Below are 20,229 nucleotides of genomic sequence, written 5' to 3' on the forward strand. Positions count from 1 at the left end.
AAGCCCCTGGGGCAGGAGGCTGCTGGTGGGGTTTGATGGGAGGGCAGGGTTGGGACAGGGTAGGAGAGTGGCCAGGGCTCTCGGCAGCAGCTTCATCTCCTAGACTCAGGTTCTCCTTCCTACCAGACATCCCTGCCACTGCATGAAGGATGGCTCCCCGTCCCCCCCACTACCAGACATTTTCTGGCTGGCCCACACACGCCTGCTGGAGTTTACACAGTGTCTTCCCATCCTCTGCAAGATGCTTTTGGAGGACAGGTCCAGACCTGCTCCATGCCACTCTAGACTGCTGTGGAGAGCAGCAGCAGCAAGCCAGCTCCAGTCAGCCCCTGAAGCCGGCAGCTGCACAAGAGGCTTAGCAAAGGTGTGATCCATCTTCTGCACCACCCTGGCCCCAAGCCTCACCACACCAGTGCCTCTGTAGGCCCTGGCAGCACCAGGAGAAACAGGGCTCTGAGGCCAGTTGAAGCCATGCCTCAATGCCACCAAAAAGCAGCTTGAAAGCTGCATTGGGAGCCTGGGACTCACCTGAACACATCATATAAGGACAGTAGCACCTCTGCTAGGCCATGTGGCTCTCTCCTGGACTCTGCCTGCTGACCTAGGCCTTGCCTGCTCTAACCTGCTCCACACCTCTCCTTGAGGCACCCCACCAGCGCACTTTTAATTTTGCTAATTTTAATTCTAAGTTGTTCATATGCTAGCTTACCTCCTACTCCAAAATTTCCCCTCTAAATCTGGTAAAAATCAGGCTAGAACCAAGGCTCAGCAGCAGAATACCAACCCAGCATGCACAAGGTCCCGGGTTCCATGCCCAGCACCATGAATGCTGTGAAAGCCATCCAGTCCTGTTCACAGAGCAGATAGAAGTGAGGGAGTGGTTATTTACAAGGATCAGTGTAGCCCTCTCAGTTAAAGCTTACTGTCTGTTCCCAGCATGAAGCTGTGCCCACAGAGCCTTTGGATGCACTGTATGAGGCGCTGGCAGAGGTCCTGATGGCCAAAGAGTCCGCCCAGTGCCACCGGAGCTATTTGCTGGTATGAGACATGCATGTTATTGTGTTGTGCCCACCCCCACCCATCACACACACACTCTTGTCTGTGATTGGTCATTCTAAAGTGTTGGATGAAGGGGGATCACACACAGCCTGGGACTTAGACCGGCTCCTTTCGCTCAGCACAGTATCCTTGAGATCACCCATATGTATTTCTGGGTGTAGCAAGTTTATTCCTTTTCATTGTTGAGTACATTCCAGCATAGACATAGCACATTCTGCTCAGCCACTCAGTTGCTGTGGTTTAGGACCCACCAGTAATACTCAGATAGCTTTGTTCGTTCTTCTTCCTGTCTCTGCAGCCTTCGGGAGACTCAGTCACACTCTCTGAGAGCACAGCCATCGTGTCCAATGGCACCACAGGCTTGGTTACGTGGGATGCTGCTCTCTACCTGGCAGAGTGGGCCATCAAGAACCCAGCAGCCTTCACTGACAGGTGACCTTGGGGCACAGGGCAGGGCACTAAGGCAGGCTGGTGCAGCTGTGACCCATGGTCTCCATCTCCCACTCAGGACTGTCCTGGAGCTCGGCAGTGGAGCTGGCCTCACAGGCCTGGCCATTTGCAAGGCGTGCCACCCCAGAGCATTCATCTTCAGCGACTGTCACGGCCAAGTGCTTGAGCAGCTCCGTGGAAATGTGCTCCTCAACGGCTTCTCCTTAGAGCTGTACACCCCCACTGACCCAAGCAGCCCAAAGGTGACAGTGGCCGAGCTGGACTGGGACGAGGCAACAGCCGCTCAGCTCTCTGCCTTCCAGGCAGATGTCGTCATTGCAGCAGGTAATGCCCCAGCAGCAGCACTCACTCAGGCAGGAAGAAGCAATGAGTGCTGCAGGCAGGGACAAGCAGGGCCCCAGAGGTCTCCCGGTGATGTCACAGCACACACTCTGTGTGTCCCTCTGTGGGGACAGCTGCTCTCATTGCTGTGTATGAACAGCCAGCTGTCCCAGAAGACTTAAGATGAGCAGGACAGTTGTCAGGGCAGCACACTGGCCTGCCCCAGAGTCCCGATGCCACCCATCTCCTTCCCTGGACCCACCCACCGCACCTAGACTGTGCCTTCCACTGCTGGTGACAAACAGCCACCCTGCAGCGTTAGGTGGGACAGACCAGCCACGCAGCCTCTGGTCTTCCCAGGCCCACATCCAGCTTCTCCACCCGTTAATAACACCATCCTGGGTCATGTTTAAATGGAGTGACAGAGACCAATTCAGGGTACCGGAGCTGAGGGGCCCTGCCAGTGTCTATGATGGCTCCGTGCAGATATGCCAAGGATTCACTATCATCAGTGTGCCATGTGGCTAGCCTTGGCTCTCCCCACCAGTACATCTGGGTCCCAGATCCCTATCCTGTGTCTTTCAGAGATGGCAAAAGAGCATGGAGTCTTTTGAGAGAAAACAGTGCTTGCCTGGGCCACCAAAGATCCTTCCTAGAGGTCACCAGAAACATGGCACATCCCACAGTGCAGCTGACACAGGTCCCCCCAAAAGGCCCAAAGCCAGTCACTAGCGGATGAGCAAGGGACAGAGAACTGATGTTGCCATGGGGGTGGGGGTCCACTGTAGAGGTTTTCAGACTCCCTCCCTTTCACCTGGGGCATCTTCCTATGGAACAGCACAAGTCTTACCACCACCACTCAACACCATGGGTCCTCACCCCATGCAGAGTCGGTCCAGCCCCACACCCTCGCTCTGGGTGCAGATCCTAACAGGAGGCCCTTTCAGTAACAGCCTTTCCGTTGTAGATGTGCTATACTGCGGGGAAGTGACACTGTCATTGGTCAGGGTCCTGAAGATGCTCAGCGCCTGCCAGAGGAAGAGTGCTCCTGTCGTCTACGTGGCCTATACCATCCGCAGCCAAGACACGGGCAAGCTGTTCATCACAGAGCTGGGTCAGTTCTCAACCTGTGGGCCACCATTCTGTCCCTAGGAGGATTTAAAAACTGGGCTGACATTGGCTTTGCTCCTCGGCACCCATCCTTATCTGTTCTGTGGAGGTATCCACCAGAGGCATAGCCTGGCCAGCAGAGGCAATGAGCAGTTTGGGTATTCTGCAACTAGAAGAGAAGCTGGGGGTACTTTAGGAAGGGGATAAGAGCCCCACCATCTGCAGAGCCCCCAGATGGCAGTGCTGTGAGCCCTGTCTGTCCTCCAGTCTGACACTCACCAGTCATCAGCACCTGAGATGGCTGTATCATCATCCGACCTCACCTGTAGACACTAAGGCACTCAGATCAAAGCTGTCCACACTCACTTGCCACAGCATCTGCGGACAGACTGACATAGACTCCCTCATTCAGCAGATCAAAACAATCAGGTGAGTGCTCCCAGAACCCACTGGAAGCACTGAGGGCCCTGATGTCCTTTGGATTCATGTATGTACGTACATACGTATGTACATACACACACACAATGCCTGCAATCTATCTACCCTAAGAAACACCCTGATTTCAATAACTATCTTTATGGGGAACAGGGCACTTAGCTCAGTGGTAGAGTACTTCCTACTATGTGCACAGCTGGATTCCATCCATAAGATTTGTAAAAATTAGAGCTGGGAGGAATTTGTAGTGTGCCAGCTTTGTTTGCTATGCTCAGGTGGTGGGGTTATAGAACTGCGCATATTTTTATGCCTGTGTTGCCCTGTCCTTTAAATTACTAGCTTTACTCATAACAGAAGTGTAGTTAAGAGGCCATATTGGCCCACAGTCTTGCAGGCCCCATGAAACCAGGCAGCTGCAGTTGGCTTATCACTCCTCTGCCTGTGCCAACCAACAGGGCAGACAGGTGCAGAGGGTAGGGCACCCATCGGGTATGACAGGAGAGGGCCACACTTGTGGTACTGTTTACACCTTGCCTTCAGGCTGGAGAGAGAGAGCAGTAGGCAAACACGCTCATGGCACAAACCTGAAGCCCTGAGTCTGAATCCCCAGCACCCATGTGAAAAGGTGGGTTGTCAGCCGGGAGGTGGTGGCGCACACCTTTAATCCCAGCACTTGGGAGGCAGAGACAGACAGATCTCTGTGAGTTTGAGGCCATCCTGATCTATAGAGTGAGTTCCAGAACAGCCAGGGCTACACAGAGAAACCCTGTCTTGGAAAAAAAAAAAGTTGGGTTGTGGCCACAACGCCTGTCACTCTAGCACTGTTGGGGGCAGAGACAGATTTGCTGGGGCTTGAGGGAAAAGGTGGGAAATGGTAGAGCAGAACCCTTGCCATCCTCCTTTAGACTGAGCATGCCCCCCCAGACCCTCAGGGCACCTGCATGGGTCTGGAAACGTGTGGCCCAAGCAGATCAGCTCGGATGCACACCTGTGTCAACAGCCCTGCACTAATAGATTAGCTTCCTGTCCCCAACACTGCCCTCCTGAGATCTCTGTACTCTGTCCAGAGCACGCAGGGATCTACTGGGAAGAGGTGCCTCCTCATGCCGGCCAACTGTTCCCTTATGAAGAGCACTCGGCCATCGTAATCCTGAAGCTCGTGCTGAATGGTCGCCACAGTGTTGGAAGGTGATTGGAAAAATGAGATCGCTGTCATGGGAAGAGTCCACGAGAAAGGTGAAAAGGCTTTTGTTGGGCAGGAATGTTAAATAACAAACCACAAATGTACAGTAAGCACAGGCTTTGAGTGCTGGTGCCTGTCCTCAGCAGCTCATCTGGAATGGACACAGGCTCAGGGCAAGCATTCCCTTTGCACCAATAAAAACATGAATTTATCAAGTATGATTGTCCTGCCAGACAGCTCAGGCCTTGAACACACGATATCCCAGAGCTCATGGCAGCCCAGCAGAACCAGAACACAGGAATGTGAGAGTCTGGACACAAAAACCAGGGACTAAGAGGTTGACAGGGTCACCAGAGAGAAGAGCTTCTCAAGAGCCAGCGAATGAAGCAGCTGCCAGATCATCCATTTCCCTTCTGCGTCCTCTGCCGTCCTTAGGCTTTTGACCACTAGGGGGCACTCAAAAGCCCACCAGGGACAAAGTGGAGCAGGTGATGGCTGGGAAGGGCTGGTGGTCCGGGAGGGATGGAGCGGGGACCTCATTCCACGCCCTGAGGACAGAGCCCTAGCCTCTGGCCTGGAGGTCACTGTGAGTGACCAAAGGGAGCACAGTCCGCTGCCAGCTCTCGTCCCACCGCAGTTGCTCCGACTCCCGGAGTTCTTTCCGGAACTGGTTTAGCTTTCCAGCAGGGTCGGGAAACTTTGAGAAAAGCATCTATAGGAAAAGGAAGACTGGAACTCAGCTCCCTGCCCACCCTGCCCCATGTCAGGTCTGGCTTGCTCATGTCCAGCTGTGCCCCTCCCATCACTAGACACTTGAGGGGTCAACATTAGTTTTATAAGGACAAATATACCTTCTGCAGAAACTCCTGTGGCCCCTAAAAAGGCAGTATAGCTCCCATCTTTACAAAAGGAGGCAGGAGTGTATGTTTGTACCTGGCTCTTCTAGCCCTTGGCGCCCAGGCTGAGAAGCTATCTTGGGGGCCTCGGCTTCCTTCCTCCACCTCTCCTCTACATCCCAGAGTCCCACCACAGGCGTCCTTGTGTGGGAAGCAGAGATCGGGGAGCTGGGTCAGGCCCCACAGGAGAAGCCCACTACCTGCAGCTGGGCTGCCAGCTCCTCCGCGTCCTTGAAGACCAGGCCATTCTCTCCGTGTCTTACGAGCTCATGCAAACTGCAGAGAGAACAAGGAAAAGAAAGGGAGCCCAGCTGGGCCACCACTACTCCCTCAGGTGAAGCCAACACCAAGAATGGCAGGTTGGCCTCAGTGTTCTGAGATCGAGCATTTGGACAGAAAAGCCTACAAGAGCACATGTCAAAACAAAAGAATGATTTGGAGACAGGAAGGTGGCCTTTCTGTGCCAAGATGGTTTCTGTGTTTTTTCTCCACTCCAGCCTGAGAGCTAGGGCCCCAGCATTTGGCTCTACACATTAAGAGTAGCTTTCAGAGTCGTTGGGAGATTTGATCCTGACAAATCCTGAGCTTGGCTCACACAAGGGTTTCACATCCAAAGGCTGGTGGTCCCTAGCTATCAAGCTGCAACCTCCATGCCCTGGCCAGGGAAAGTGGAGTCCCAGAACTGCATTGGTATGGACGATTCCCATCCAACTAAGAGAGATCAGCCACAGGACAGAGAGATGTAAACCAGTCAACTGCAGGCAGCTCTGGCCACCTTTCCCTTCTCACAGCATGAGCCTGAGTAGAATGCTAACCATGAACAAACTCCAGCCACCCCCATCCTCTATCTGTGCAGGACTCATTTCTGGAGCCCCTTTTATATCCACAGATGCTCAAGTCCCTTATGTAAACTGCTTTGCATATGGTCACATGAACCCTACTCTATGCTTCACATCCTCTAGATGACTTCTAACATCCCAGCAATGGAACAAGGATAAGAAAGCTACATGTTGATACAGACACAATCAACATACTCCGTGCTACAGTTTTCCCGAGACAGAAACTCACTGTGTAGCACAGGCTGGCTTCAAGTTCAGAGATCCTCTTGCCTCTGCCTCCAGATTGCAGGAATGTACTAATATTTCCAACATTCTAACTACATTTTACAACTGGGTGACTAGCATGGTATGGATGTGCCAAGCTGACTGTCCTTCCCTAGGGCTCAGCCCAACCACAGGACAGGGTCCCCAGCTGCTGATCTAGAATATGCCCCAGGTAAGGTTCAATATCCACTCCTACCACTTGAAGCTCACGGCACACACAGGCAAGCAGCACCCAAACATGTCCACCACCTTCATGGGCAGGTCCAGACCACTGGAAGACATGTGCAGACAGACACCCAGGTCCGCTGACCCTGCAGAGACAGTCCAAACACTAGGACACATTCTCCCAGGTCTATGTAGCAACCCCTAGACAAGAAGTGGAAATCAGAAGCTGTCCCTGTGAGACTGTCCCCAAATACAAATGGTATAAGCTGACCAAGGAGCCAGGCAGCCTGACCAGAGGCAAAAACATGGTTGACCACCAGGTCCTGTCTCACACTGCCTAGTGATTAAAAATTGTGTTTGTTTTTACTTGTATTGATTTATTGTTTCTACTTAGCTATAATTCATTTTCAAAGAGAAAATTCCCAGGCAGTCACTCTGATCGGATTCAACTAGCTTGGCTCAGTAGGTGAAGGTGTTTGCTCCCAAGCCTGACAAACTGGACCATCCCTGCACCCCACAGTGGAGGGAGAGAGCCAACTCCTCTAAGTTAAAAAAAAAAGAAAAAAAGAAAAAAAAAAATAACAGGCAGTGGTGACACACGCCTTTAATCCCAGCACTTGGGAAATGGAGGCAGGTGGATCTCTGAGTTCAAGGGCAGCCTGGTCTACAGAGCAAGATCCAGGACAACCAAGGTTACACAGGGAAACCCTGTCTCAAAAAAACAAAAAACAAAAAACCCACCACCAACAACAACAACAAAGCGCAGGCAGAGTGGTGCACGCCTGTAATCCCAGCACTCAGGGCTGAGGCATGAGGCTCTGATGCAAACTCAAGGCTACCCTAGCTACAAAGATCCTGTCTCAAATATTACAGGGCAAAAGAAGAGGCTGGGAACATCTTCTTCCCTGTCCGCCCTTGTAGGACAGTGTAGTGTGGCCGTGTGCCCCTGAAGCCTGCCCTCTCACCTAGAAGCAGCGGATAGTCCTCAGCCTCCAGCCATGGGGTGCAGAACTGGACATGCTGGAGGTGCTTCTGCCCGATGAGGTGGCGGTAGTGCTCCCTGAGAGGCCCCTTCCCTACACAGAGAAGAAAAGTCACTAACATTGCCACACTCCATCACGGCCACTGGGCAGGTCCTGCTGCTCCACCCGACACTTGACAACCCTTTCCCGAGACCAGAACCCCAGCGGCCCCATCAGGCCCTGACATCCCATGGCCAAGACACTAAGCACACCCCAGCTAGCAGGCACAGGGCTGTGGGTGGTGAGGGGGGGGGGGTCTAAGATAAATGCTAGGGTGCCAGCAAGATAGACAGAATCTCCACCTACACCAAGTGACGCAGGGACTTTCCTCAGCATGCAGGGAACCCCTGGGAACCTGGCTGGGAGAGAGGAGGAGGTGGCTGCCTAACCCTGTGACTGCTCAGAGGGCACACTGCTTCTAAACTACAGAAGCTGGAAATGCACTGGAAAGGGGAGGGGGGAGTTTGATCTAAGTAGTACCATCCAGACTCAAATCTGAACTTTTAAGTCCTTTCTGAGCCTCGGGTTCCTTATTATCCAGTGGATGTAGAAACTCGACCCAGGAACCTGGTCATACAGGCCTGTCCCAGCTACTCGGGAAGCTGAGGCAGGTTAGCATATCAAGGCTTGCCTGGACTACAGAGTAGGTTCAAGGCCAGCCTAGACAACTTATAAGACCCTCTCTCTACACATAGAAAGATAAAAGACAGCTAGAGATGTAGCTCAGTAGTAGAGCACTTGCCTAGCTTGGGCAAGGTCTTGGGGAGAAAGGGAGAAATTACCCTGGAGAACTGAGGTGATGACTAGTGAGACCGTACCCTACAGAGGTGTTCAGTAAATGCCATATGTCCATTCTTCTGCTACCCTCCACCCTTCTAAACAATATGACAAGGTGTTCCCATCAGTACCTGTTATCACACAGACTAGGGAAGGAAGGCTGTCTCCACTCAGTGCTAGTTGTTCAAACTCTGAAAAAAACACACACCAAGCAGGAGAAAATAAGATGTAAGCAGAGTGGGGAGCTGCTCCCCGGGGGTTGCTAGACTCCAGATACATTCAGGCGGAGGGTCAGTGACCATGTAAGGGCCATAGGCTTCCCATGCCCTCCCCACTGTCCCAAGCTGCCCACCCGTGACACCAGGGGCACAAATGACAGGCTGCCACAAAAGGCCAGTAAGGGCCTCGCAGCAGCCCGACAAGCTCCGAGCTGCAAATGCAGCCACACACCTACTTTCTAGTGCTCTCAGCAGGATGGAGAAGTCCTCGTCCTCTATGGGGAGAAAAGAAGAGGGGTCACAGGCTGCCTCCCCAACTTCCCACCCCACTCACACACCCATCCCCAGATCCCGAGACAAGCTGGGCACCCCCCAGGAGCTGAGGGAGGCAGACCTGTCCAGCTGGTGCTGCTCACAAGCAGTGCCGGCCGCCCGTGCAGACTCCTCACCACCCCGCTCCGACAGTCCCTCTCAGTGAAGGCAGACCTCTCCATGCCGGGCTCCGAGGGCTCTGAGCTGAAGGAGCAGAGGAGAGAGGTGAGATACCAGACCCTGGCTCAGGAGCAGAGCCGCAGGCAGGCCGCAGGCTCCCAGCCATCCGGCACCCTCTGACCTCACAGGTCCTCGTGGCTGGCACTGAGGCTACAGGAGCGGCACCCACTCCACCACCCAGCGCCACCTCCACGGGCCCCCCTCTACCTGCTCAGCATCCCAGTGAGCAGGTGCTGACCCACCTCCCAGCAGCCGTGCCTGGCTCCCAGGAGCACACAGAGGACATGGGCAAAACTAACAGGGGCCTCCAACCCCCCAGTGAGATACCCAGAAGACACCAGGTCCCCTTCCCTACAAGAGCCGACTGGCAGCAGGCCGAGGTGGCACAATGCTCAGCAGGCGGTTTCTTAAAGGGCCAGAGAGTAAATGCTGAATTCAGGCTTTGTGGGCTCTTGTGAACCTAGCTCCACTGCTGCAGTCTGAGAGCAACCACTGGTTTAAGGTAAGATAAGGGCAAACCTCAAACTTGCAATCCTCCTGCCTCAGCCTCCCAAGGGCTGGGATTACAGACATTCACCACCACCCCAGGCTTCCAGCAGCTACTGTCAACACAGGTGAATGGGTGGACTGTCCCACAGAACCCCATTACAGCAACAGGAGGCAGGCCGCAGCATTAGTCCGCTGCCCCGGATAAGAGGATGCACGGGCCGGGCGGTGGTGGCGCACGCCTTTAATCCCAGCACTCGGGAGGCAGAGCCAGGCGGATCTCCGTGAGTTCGAGGCCAACCTGGGCTACCAAGTGAGCTCCAGGAAAGGCGCAAAGCTACGCAGAGAAACCCTGTCTTGAAAAACCAAAAAAAAAAAAAAAAAAAAAAAAAAGAGGATGCACGGGTCTCCAGAAGAGGACAGCGGAGAGGGACGACGTACCAGCTCTGGAAAGCAGAGTATGTGCGGCTCAGCTTCATGAAGAGCTCATGCTGCAGGTCCAGGGGCGTCTCCTTAAAGAAAGATGCTGGCTTGTCGTAGACGGTCACAGCCCTGGAGTGACATGGAGGTGGGCAGAGAAAACCTAAGCAATAGGACACAGCAGGATCCCAAACGCAAGGGAGCGTGGGCAATCCCAGAGACAAGAAACTTCCGGATTACTTAGAACAGTGCATATATTTAGGACCAAAATGTCCTAGGCCACACAGCTGGGAGGGAAAGAAAGCCTACTGACTCCTCCCTTGGCTTCTCAGACAGTAACTATTTCCCTGGGCCTGACCACTTCAACACAACAGAGCAGGTGCTGCAGCTCTCAAAACACATGGGCTGATGGGCATCCCAAGCCCTGCATACCTGATACGCCAGTTCTCTGCCAGGTCCTCCCGCATCGCATTGGTCACACACAGGTTCAGGTGGGACAGGCGCCCAAAGAACTTCTCGTACCTACAAAGATGTCTTGGGGATCAGCGGTTAGCCGTGGGATGAGCCTAGATGCCACTCCAACCTCCATATGGCTTGATAGCCATGGGTAGTGAAAAGGCTGTAGAACTAAGGCCCTGAGCCTGTCAGGGTGTGCCATGAGCTCCCCATACAGTTACTTTCCACACCTTCCTTCCCTGTCACTGTTCAGCTAACACACAGTCACTGTAACCACAAATCCAGCCTCATACAATAGAGGGGAAATTGAGAAATGGCCACTTAACCACATCTCAGCCACCCTGGACCAGCAGCCTGCGGCTCTCTCACTGTGGTACGAAGGAGTTGAGGCTTTGTCCCAAAGAATGAGAAGAGGAAGTCAAGGTAACTAAGCTGCAGGCTGGGAGTGTGGCACAGCTGGCAGAGTGCTTGCCTGGCAAGTTCAAGGCCCTGTTCCATCTCAAGATCTACAAAAATGGGGCATCGTGGTGCATGCCCATCCAAACACTCAAGAGAAAAAGGCAGGAGGATCAGAAGTTCAAGGTCATCCTGTGATACACAGGGAGTCTGAGGCCAGCCCGGGATAGACGCTGTTTCATATATGTATGAATGTCTAACGATGTAGTTCAGTTGGTTGAGTGCTTGCCTGTAATGCTTCAGAGTCCTGGATTCCATCCCCAGCACATCGTAAAATAAGTGTGGTAGTATACAACGATAATCCTAGCATTTGAGAGGTAGATCAAGGCCAGCCTGCAATAAATGAGACTCAAAAAACAAATTTAGGGGCCAGATAGCACTGGCTGCTCTTCCAGAGGACCAGGGTTCGAGTCCCTGCATCCACACGGCAGCTCACAACTATCTATAACTCCAGTGCCAGGGGATCTGATGCTGTCTTCTGGTCTCCCCAGGTACCAGATAAACACATGGTACACAGACAAACATTCAGGAAAAATATCCATATATAAGATAAATTAAATTTTTAAAATAAAAATAAATCAGAAAAAAATTAATTACAAAAAAAATACATAAAAGTAGGATTACCAGCTGAGCATGGTGACACTAGCTTTGAACCCCAGCACTCAGGAGGCAGAGGCAGGCAGAGCTTTGAGTTCGAGACCAGCCTGAGCTACAAAGGGAGTTCCAGGACAGCCAAGTCTACACAGAGAAACTCTGTCTCAGTGAAGAAAAAAAAAAAAAGGATTACTAAACTGGGTGTGGTGGAGTGTGCCTAAAATCCCAGAGTGTAAGCAGCTGAGGCAAGAGGACCAACACAAACTCAAAGCCAGTCTGGGCGACAGACTGAAAAAGATCACTAGCTATCACCATAGCACCTCTGCAGCCTTTTCCTCCCTCCAGACATGGAGAAGGCTCAGGGCCGGTTCCTGACTTACTTCCTGGGTGGCAAGAGACAACATCATTCTCAGCCCACTCTCCTAACCGTACAGTGCACCATAACCAGGGGTGATGGAGACAGATGGGAGACACACGGGCCTGGCCTGGCGCCTGGCCTGAAGCTTGTGCTGTGTGACAGTCAGGAGCTGCCTGGGCTGCTGGTCAACAATGAACATCAGTCCCGTAGGGAAAGGGCACAGCTAGCTGACCCCCAGAGCTGGAAGCACACCATGAGAGGGACAACCAGGGCCAGAGCAGAACCAGGGGCCCCGCTCCAGATCCAGCCTGCTCCCCCAGGCCCTTCTCTTCCGCTCACTCTACCGAGGACTTGGGGAACCACCCGCACCCTCTCACCATTTGGCCAGCAGCACGATGGGGTGTTGGGGGCCATGCACCAAGCCCATGATGGAATAGCCATAGTTGTGCCAGTCGATGACCAGTCTGCTCCCACAGATGCAGCCCACCAACCAGCAGACGGCAATGGCAGGCAGGCCCGGGGGGTTCTAGGAAAGAGAGACTTGGAGGCAGTGGAGGAAGCACAGGCCATGGCCGTGTAGCCAGATTGGAGAGGAGACCACACAGCAAAGAGGATGTGGCCTGTAAGGTTTCATCAGCCAACGGGCAGAAGAAAGACCTCTCCACCATCAAAAGAAAGTAAGAAAAACTGCCCAATCTGAAACCCCCAATCATCCACAATCAAGAGCACCTGAGCTAAGGAGAAGGCTCAGGAGGGAAAGGGTTTGCCACAAGGGCATGAGGACCTGCATTCACCCCAGACCCCATGTAAAGCTGGGCACGGTGTCTCACGATAGTAACCCCACGATTCCTCCAGCAAGACAGACGGAAGGCAGCAGACACCATGGAAGGTCATGGGCAAGCGAGCCTAGAATAGACAGTGCAGAACAGAGAACCCCCATCTCAAACAAGGAAGGACCTCTGCGGTTGTCCTCTGACCTCCACACACATGCTATGTACACATTCAAGCCCACATGAACACATATGCACACGCGCGCGCGCGCACACACCGAGATAAAATACAAACTTAGGGAAAAGTAAAAATAGGAACACAAAGTGTTGTCATTTAGTGCTGGTCATCAAAATGCAAGCCCTAGAAAACACCCCAAAGGCCCAGGTTCACTCTGCGGCCACCAAGTTACACTAAACATTTTAAACATGCAGGAAATTTGACAAAGCAAGTCTTCTGCCAAGAATTTCTCCAAAGAAAGAAACTGGACATGAGTCACAGATGTGTATACCCTATCCTCTCACCTAAGCCATATGTAAAGGTTACAAAAAAAAAAAAAAAAAAAAAAAAGAATAGGAAGGCCAGGTGTAGTGGCATACCTTTAATCCCAGCACTCAGGAGACAGAGGCAGGCAGAGCTCTATGAGCCTGAGGTCAGCCTGGTCTACAGAGTAAGATCTGGGACAGGCACCAAAACTACACAGAGAAACCCTGTCTCAAAAAACCAAAACAGAAAAGCTACTTCTAGACATTCAAACTGATGCTGGGGGGGGGGGGGGGCGATGAAGAAGAGATAGCTCAGCAGGTAAAGGCCAAGTTCTATGCCCAGAACCCACGTAAAGGTGGAAGGAGAAAACCCACTCCATAAAGTTGTCCCCCGACTTCTACAAGTATTCTGCAGCATGTATCCCCAACCATGCCCCCCCACACACAAACAATAATCATGAAAGAAACAAAAAGTGAGGGGAAGAAGTTAAAAACATAACTATGTAGGCTTAAACCTTGACTCATCACTTCCTAGCTAGATGTCACTTCCCAGCCATACACTAGTAAGTTTACTTACAGGACCTTTCTGTCTAGGTCTCCGCATCTCTAAGCTGTAATATGAGAACCTACAGCACAGGGCTCCTGAGGGCATTAAAAGGGCAATACATCAAGACACCAACGGGCACTACACATACAACAGACACACTATAAACTCCTACTCAGGCTTTGGGGTTTTAATATTTATTTTTATTTATGTAAGTGGTTGCCTACATGTATGTATGTGTGCCACCTGCGTGCCTAGTGACTGCAGAGGCCAGAAGAGGGTATGGATCCCCTGAAACGAGTTACAGACCGTTGTAAGCCTCTATTGTAGATGCTGGGAACTAAACCTGGGTCCTCTGCAAGAACAGCAAGTGATCTCGAGTGCTGAGCCATCTCTCCAGCACTCCACACACTCATGCTTATTTCTTTTTCAATATTATTGTATTTATTATTTGACAATTTTATGACTGTATATATAATGTATTTTTGATCACTCTCCCCTTACCCTTTCTTAGCCTCTTCCCAACCTTTCAATAATCCCTCTGTACCTTTTTTCTTCCCAACTCGTCCCCCTCCTGTTTTCATGTCTTTTGTTTCTTTAATGACTGAGTTTAACTGGAGTTGCTTGTATGCACACAGAGTGGGGGCTACTTTCTGGAGCTTGGGCAATTTACTAGTGGTTACACTTCAGGAGAAAAATGACTCCCCTCCCCCAACAACCATTAACTGCCAACAGCTCCTCGGCTAGGGACAGTGCCCCTATGAACTCCTCCCCATCCATGCTGGAAGGTTGGCAGGCTTGATCTTGTGCTGGTGTACAGGTAACCACAGCTGCTGCAAGTTCATGAGTGCAACAGCCCTCCTTGTGTTCTGTATAGTTTATGCACACAGAAGTATGCAATATAATAACTGGTGCATTTTGTGTATGGACTAGACATCAAATCCAGAACCTCACTGAGCCACACCCACAACCCAATCCATGCATGTTTAAAAGGCCAGCAAGTGAACTGCTAACAGTGGTTCCCACAGAAGGAGGCAGCAGCTGGTTCATACCTGGAGGAAGATGTAGGCTGCAGGGTCTGTGCACATCAACTTCCATAGCAAGTACACTGCCTGAAATACCACTTTGACTCCATACTGGAGAACTCGGGGTCCAGCTGCAAGTCAGAAAACATCCATCTCTACAACGGAGCTCTTGGCAGTGTGCTGGTCCCCTCCTCTGCCCTCCGAACCACCTACCCCAGTCAGGAACCTGGAATTGCCTGGTCCTACCTCCCAGACTCTGCAGCTCCGTCAGCTTCACAATCTGAATCCTGTCACTCTGCAAGAGCTCATCTCGAGGTTTGGAGTCTGCAAATGCAATTGTGCCTTTAAGGTACCAAAAGTAGTTACAGCCAGCTGGATGTGCTCCTTCACATCTGTAATTCCAGTACTTGAAAGGATAAAGCAGGAGAGGCTGTTCAAGGCCAGCATATGCTACAAAGCAAGGCCGTGTGCCAAACAGATGAGGTGGGGAGGGTTAGTACCTATCGATACCTCTCTGGTTCCCAGTATGGAAAGTGAAGTCATTTTTCTACTAGAATGCCCTCAAAGGGCATTCATCATATCCACTCTTTAACTTAATGACTGGTGAGCAATAGGGACTCAATTAAATTGATGTAGACTCCTGGATGTCAAGAGTCTGGGTCAGTTCCCTCCACCCAAGGCCTGGGATAGCCCTCCATATAGGGACCAATAAGAGCTACTCCCACTTTCCATTAAATGGAGCTGAGCCACGCCCTAAGTTCGAAGATGCGTCCAATTTTAAGTGCCCAGAATGTGTGCAAGGATAGCTATGAATGTGCCTGACATGCTGGTAGAGTTCATATCGCTGTTTCCAAAGGTGGGACACCTGCTGGGCTTGGTAGTGCTCGCCTTTAATCTCAGAACTCTAAAGGCAGAGGCAGGTGAATCTCTGTGAATTCAAGGGCACTGTGGTCTACATAGCGAGGTTCAGGCCAGCTAGAGGCTGCTTAGTGAGACTGGACCCCTGCAAAACCATCAACATGGGGCATGAGGAAGTGGACACCTCTGCCTGCACCTTATGGAACAAGAGAAACATCCCCAGGTAGAAAAGCTCGGCGCTGGATGAGGAATTCAAAGAAACGCGGCCCCTTAACTCAATGACAAGGCAGCAGGAGGAAGTAGTGACCAGCACTGAGGTCTCACACACCAGGATTTCAACCTCAGTCTCTGCACTACCTAGGAGAATTAAGTGGGACCTTGCAACCGATCTCTTCGTAGTCCTCGCATATGGTAAGCGGCGGCTGACACAAGAAGCAGCGATCCAGGCCAGAACAGGCAGGAGAGGAGTACAGCCGCCCCTGCCTCGGCCTCAGAACAGAGCGAGCCAAGACTCCTGGCCGAGCATCCCTCCCAGGTCCCCGCCCGCCACTCACTGTAGAACCCCAGCAGCGTCACCGAGAAGCCGTTCTGGGCCAATGACAGCGCGTGGTACTGCATGCGGGGGCTGCGGCCCACGTCGCCCAGCACCACGACAACCACGTGCGGGACCGCGCCCGCCCGCCGCCCACGCTTCCACGCGACCAGCAACAGCACCGGCAGCAGCAGCGCCAAAGCCAGCAGCGCCACGCAGGACGCCGCCATCTTGGCCGGCCGGCCGGCGGCGGACACGTGACCAGACCAGCACGCCTCGCTGTGCGCAGCCGCAGACCCAGGCCCTGCCGTGGGAAGATGAGCTGCAGAGTAGGGGGCGGGGCCTTGGATAAGGTGGTGTCTGATGGAAAAGGAAAAGGGAGCTGGAAGGTAGGGGCGGGGCCTGAACGGAGGGGCGGGGCCTGGAAAGGATCCGAAGCCTTTGAGAAACTGCTTCAAGAGCCCAAGAATTAGTAGGACATAGCCATGTCAAGTTCCCTGAACCGTGTTTTTCCCCTATGAAAGTAAAGCTGTTCCTTTATTAGGGTCTAAGAATTTCTTTTTCAGAACTCTAAGATAAATTTCAAACTACAATGATGATGTTTCCTGGTGAAAGACTACACTTCCCATCTTCCCTTGCGGACTACGAAGTCATCTCTACCCCTGTAAGAGATCATATCTCGTCTTCTTTGGGCATCTTGGCACGTGGATAACAAAAATATCCCCTCGCTAAGATCAGACCAAGCCTCTCTTTCAGCCTTCTGTCTCGCTACAGCTGCCTTTAATAATCTAACAAGTGAGATAAAAATTTGAACAAGAGGTGATGAGAAGTCTCTTCAGGTAAAGGTGCTTGCTGCCATGGTAAGAGTTCGATCTCAGTAACCCACACAGTGGAAGGAGAGCACCAACTCCCTCTAATGTCCTCAGATCTCCACACTCATACACTAAATAAATAAAAGTAATTTGGATGAATATCCTAGTCATGTTGAGGAAAGAGACCATTCCCTAAAGAGTGTATACATGAAGCTGGGTGGTGGTGGCGGCGGCAGCGGCGGCGCAAGCCTTTAATCCCAGCACTCGGGAGGCAGAGGCAGGCGGATCTCTGTGAGTTCGAGGCCAGCCTGGGCTACCAAGTGAGTTCCAGGAAAGGCGCAAAGCTACGCAGAGAAACCCTGTTTCGAAAAACCAAAAAAAAAAAAAAAAAAAAAAAAAAAAAAGAGTGTATACATGAGATCTTGGCTATACATGAGAACTGATCTTTGTGGGTAGAAGGGAAGAGTCCACAGGCTGGTCATGCTCCATTTAACAGAGGTGCCTTCCAGTGGGAAAATTCGCTAAGCAAAATGCTTATCTCTTCATGTGTTAAGATGCATGCATATTGATTACAACCTTTCAATATAAAAGAGTGGAACCAGGCACGGATAGCTGAAACCCTAGCACTTTGGAGGAGAGCAGAAAGATAGGGAACTCTAGGTCATCCTCAGCTTCATAGGGAGTTCAAAACCAGTCTAGTCAGTTTAAGACCAGATCTCAAATATATAAATAAGGGGCTGGAGAAATGGCTTGCCAGTTAAAAACTCTTGCTTGTAGTCATGAAGACAGGAGTTCAGATCCTCCATTGTGCATATGTCCCATGCTGTGAGGGAGCAGAGGCAGGATGATCACTAAGCTTATTGGCTTCCAGCTTATAAGGAAAAACAGGAGCCTCAAGTTTAGGGAGAGAAAGAGCAGGCAAAGAGTTACAGAGGAAGACAGTCAGTACCCTCTTCCCCTAGTATATACACAGCATGGGTACCCATGAGCTCACACATGCATGCACACACACTCACATAGACATACATACACCAAAAAAAACATAAATAAATCTTTTTAAAATTAACTAAATAAATAAAATGAAAAACAGAAAGAAATAAACTAAGAAAAAATAGTAAAAACCATAGGTTTTATTGGCACATACTGGTTATACACAGTCAGAGGTAGACTACATTTTATTATGACATATCTTTTTTATTTTGTGTGTATGAATGTGTTTGCCTGCATGTACATGTGGGCATTGTGTTCCTAAAGAGGTCAGAAGAGGGTGCTGGAGTTACAGATGGTTGTGAACTGCTGTATATGTGACGAGAACCAAACCTGTGTTAACAGCTGAGCCGTCTCTCCAGCTCATTGTGACAGCTCTAAACATACATATAGCACATTTAGATCTTAGGCGGTTTGAACGAAAATGGTCCCTACAGCCCCATAGGGAGTAGTACTGTTAGGAGGTGTGGCCTTGTCTGAGTAGGTGCAGCCTTGTTAGAGGAAGTGGTCACTGGGGGTGGGCTTTGAGGTCTCAGACACACAAGCCATGCCCAGAGTGGCAGTCACTTCCTGCTGCCTATGGATCCAGATGTAGAACTCTCAGCTCCTTCTTCAGCACCATGTCTGCCTGCATGCTGCCTTGCTTCCCACCATGATGATAATGGACTAAACCTCTGAACTGTAAGCCAGCTTCAGTTAAATGTTTTCCTTTATAAGAGTTGATATGGTCATGGTGTCTCTTCACAGTGATTAAATCCTAAGACACTCATCATTTTTAATAGTTTCCTTTTTACTTTCTTATCTTTTTGCCCCTAGATTCCAAGTAGGAGAGAAAGTGCTACTTATCTTTCTGAGTCTGGATTATTTTGCTTAACATAATCCCTGTTCCATCCAATTTCTTGCAAATGACATAATTTCACTATTCTTTATGACTGAATGAAACTCCAGTGTACAAACCGGGCATGGTGACCCACACCTGTAATCCCAGTACTCAAGAGGTAGAGGCAGGAGGATCAGGTCAAGTCCAGTTATATATCAAGTTCTGGGCCAGCATGGCTTACCTGAGTGAGACCTGCCCTGCTCCTCAAAAGAATCCTCGATTGTGCATATGTCCCATGTTTTCTTTATCCACATCTACTGGTGGCCATCTTGGCTGGTTCCATATCTTTTTTTTAAGATTTATTTATTTATTATGTATACAGTATTCCTCCTGCATGCATGCCTGCAGGCCAGAAGAGGGCACCAGATCTCATTACAGATGGCTGAGCCACCATGTGGCTGCTGGGAATTGAACTCAGGACCTCTGGAAAAGTAGCCAGTGTTCTTAACTGCTGAGCCACCTCTCCAGTCCTCCATGTCTACTGTAAATAATGCAATAAACAAGGGTGTGTAGATATCTCCATGGATTGTTGACATAGATTCTAGAAGCAGTGTAGCTGAATCACATAGAAATTCCGTTTTTAGTTGTTTCAGGCACTGCATGTTGACATCCATATTATTTCCCATTATGTCTGTCTGCCTTAGTTAGGGTTTCTATTACTGTGAAGAAACACTACTATCAGGGCAACTCTTCTAAAGAAAAAATATTTAATTTGGGTGGCTCATATTTTTAGAGGTTTAGTCCGTTATCATCATGGTGCAACATGTTGGTGTACAGGCAGGCATGGTGATGGAGAAGTAGCTGAGACTTGACTCATAGGCAACAGCAAGTGATCTGAGACACTGGGTGTGGCTTGAGCATATATGAGACCTCAAAGCCCACCCCCACTGTGACACACTTCCTCCAACAAGGCCACACCTACTCCAACAAAGCTGTACCTCCTAATAGTGCCACTCCCTATGAGCTTATGGGGTCTAATTGCATTCAAACTACTACAACATCTTTGCCAGCATCTGTTGTTTTCCAGGTGAAGCCCTGCTGTCTTTGCTGAGATATAATCTCAGTGTTCTGATCTGTACTTCCTTGAGGGCAAAGTTCAGCTAATGCATTCTTTCACATAGCAAATTTTTAAAAAGTTCTTTCATTTTGAATTGTATGTCTGTATACGTGGATATGTGCATATAAGTGCAAACTATGGAGGCCTTAAGAGAGTGTTGGATTCCTTGGAAGTGAAGCTACAGACAGTTGTGAACCACCAGATGTGGATGCTGGGAACCCAGTTCAGGTCCTTTGTAAGAATAGTGCATACTCTTAACTGATGAACCATAACTCCAGTC

The 20,229-nt window shown here is 50.7% G+C and overlaps 2 protein-coding genes across 2 annotated transcripts in view; one reads left to right on the plus strand and one right to left on the minus strand.

The window, feature by feature from the left end:
- The window catches only part of Eef2kmt (eukaryotic elongation factor 2 lysine methyltransferase), a 10,546-nt gene extending 5,770 nt beyond the window's left edge, over nt 1-4,776 (plus strand). Inside the window, exons 4-8 of the mRNA XM_006984663.4 lie at nt 937-1,038; nt 1,358-1,491; nt 1,568-1,833; nt 2,798-2,944; nt 4,443-4,776. Coding sequence (XP_006984725.1) covers nt 937-1,038; nt 1,358-1,491; nt 1,568-1,833; nt 2,798-2,944; nt 4,443-4,567 — 774 coding nt within the window. The 3' untranslated portion in view covers nt 4,568-4,776. The remainder of the gene's footprint in view (nt 1-936; nt 1,039-1,357; nt 1,492-1,567; nt 1,834-2,797; nt 2,945-4,442) is intronic.
- On the minus strand, nt 4,739-16,477 carry Alg1 (ALG1 chitobiosyldiphosphodolichol beta-mannosyltransferase). The gene is made up of 13 exons (XM_006984662.4): nt 16,236-16,477; nt 15,070-15,147; nt 14,851-14,954; nt 12,379-12,527; nt 10,570-10,659; nt 10,159-10,269; nt 9,134-9,255; nt 8,976-9,014; nt 8,653-8,712; nt 7,688-7,798; nt 6,754-6,868; nt 5,655-5,730; nt 4,739-5,270 (listed from the first exon to the last, which is right to left on the minus strand). Exons 1-13 carry the CDS (start codon nt 16,441-16,443, stop codon nt 5,121-5,123), a joined length of 1,413 nt encoding a protein of 470 aa, XP_006984724.2. The 5' UTR covers nt 16,444-16,477; the 3' UTR covers nt 4,739-5,120.
- Nucleotides 16,478-20,229: the final 3,752 nt, after the last annotated feature.

Source organism: Peromyscus maniculatus, chromosome 8 (assembly GCF_049852395.1).
Source record: "Peromyscus maniculatus bairdii isolate BWxNUB_F1_BW_parent chromosome 8, HU_Pman_BW_mat_3.1, whole genome shotgun sequence".
In the NCBI taxonomy this organism is placed as follows: domain Eukaryota; kingdom Metazoa; phylum Chordata; class Mammalia; order Rodentia; family Cricetidae; genus Peromyscus; species Peromyscus maniculatus.

Excerpts from the sequence above, each read along its gene's own strand:
- Alg1 (XM_006984662.4), bottom strand. The coding sequence starts at position 16,443 with ATGGCGGCGTCCTGCGTGGCGCTGCTGGCTTTGGCGCTGCTGCTGCCG. Across the intron at positions 10,660-12,378 it reads ATCGTGCTGCTGGCCAAATG|GTACGAGAAGTTCTTTGGGC; the intron begins GTGAGAGGGTGC and ends ACATCTTTGTAG. Across the intron at positions 10,270-10,569 it reads GCAGAGAACTGGCGTATCAG|GGCTGTGACCGTCTACGACA; the intron begins GTATGCAGGGCT and ends ATGTCACTCCAG.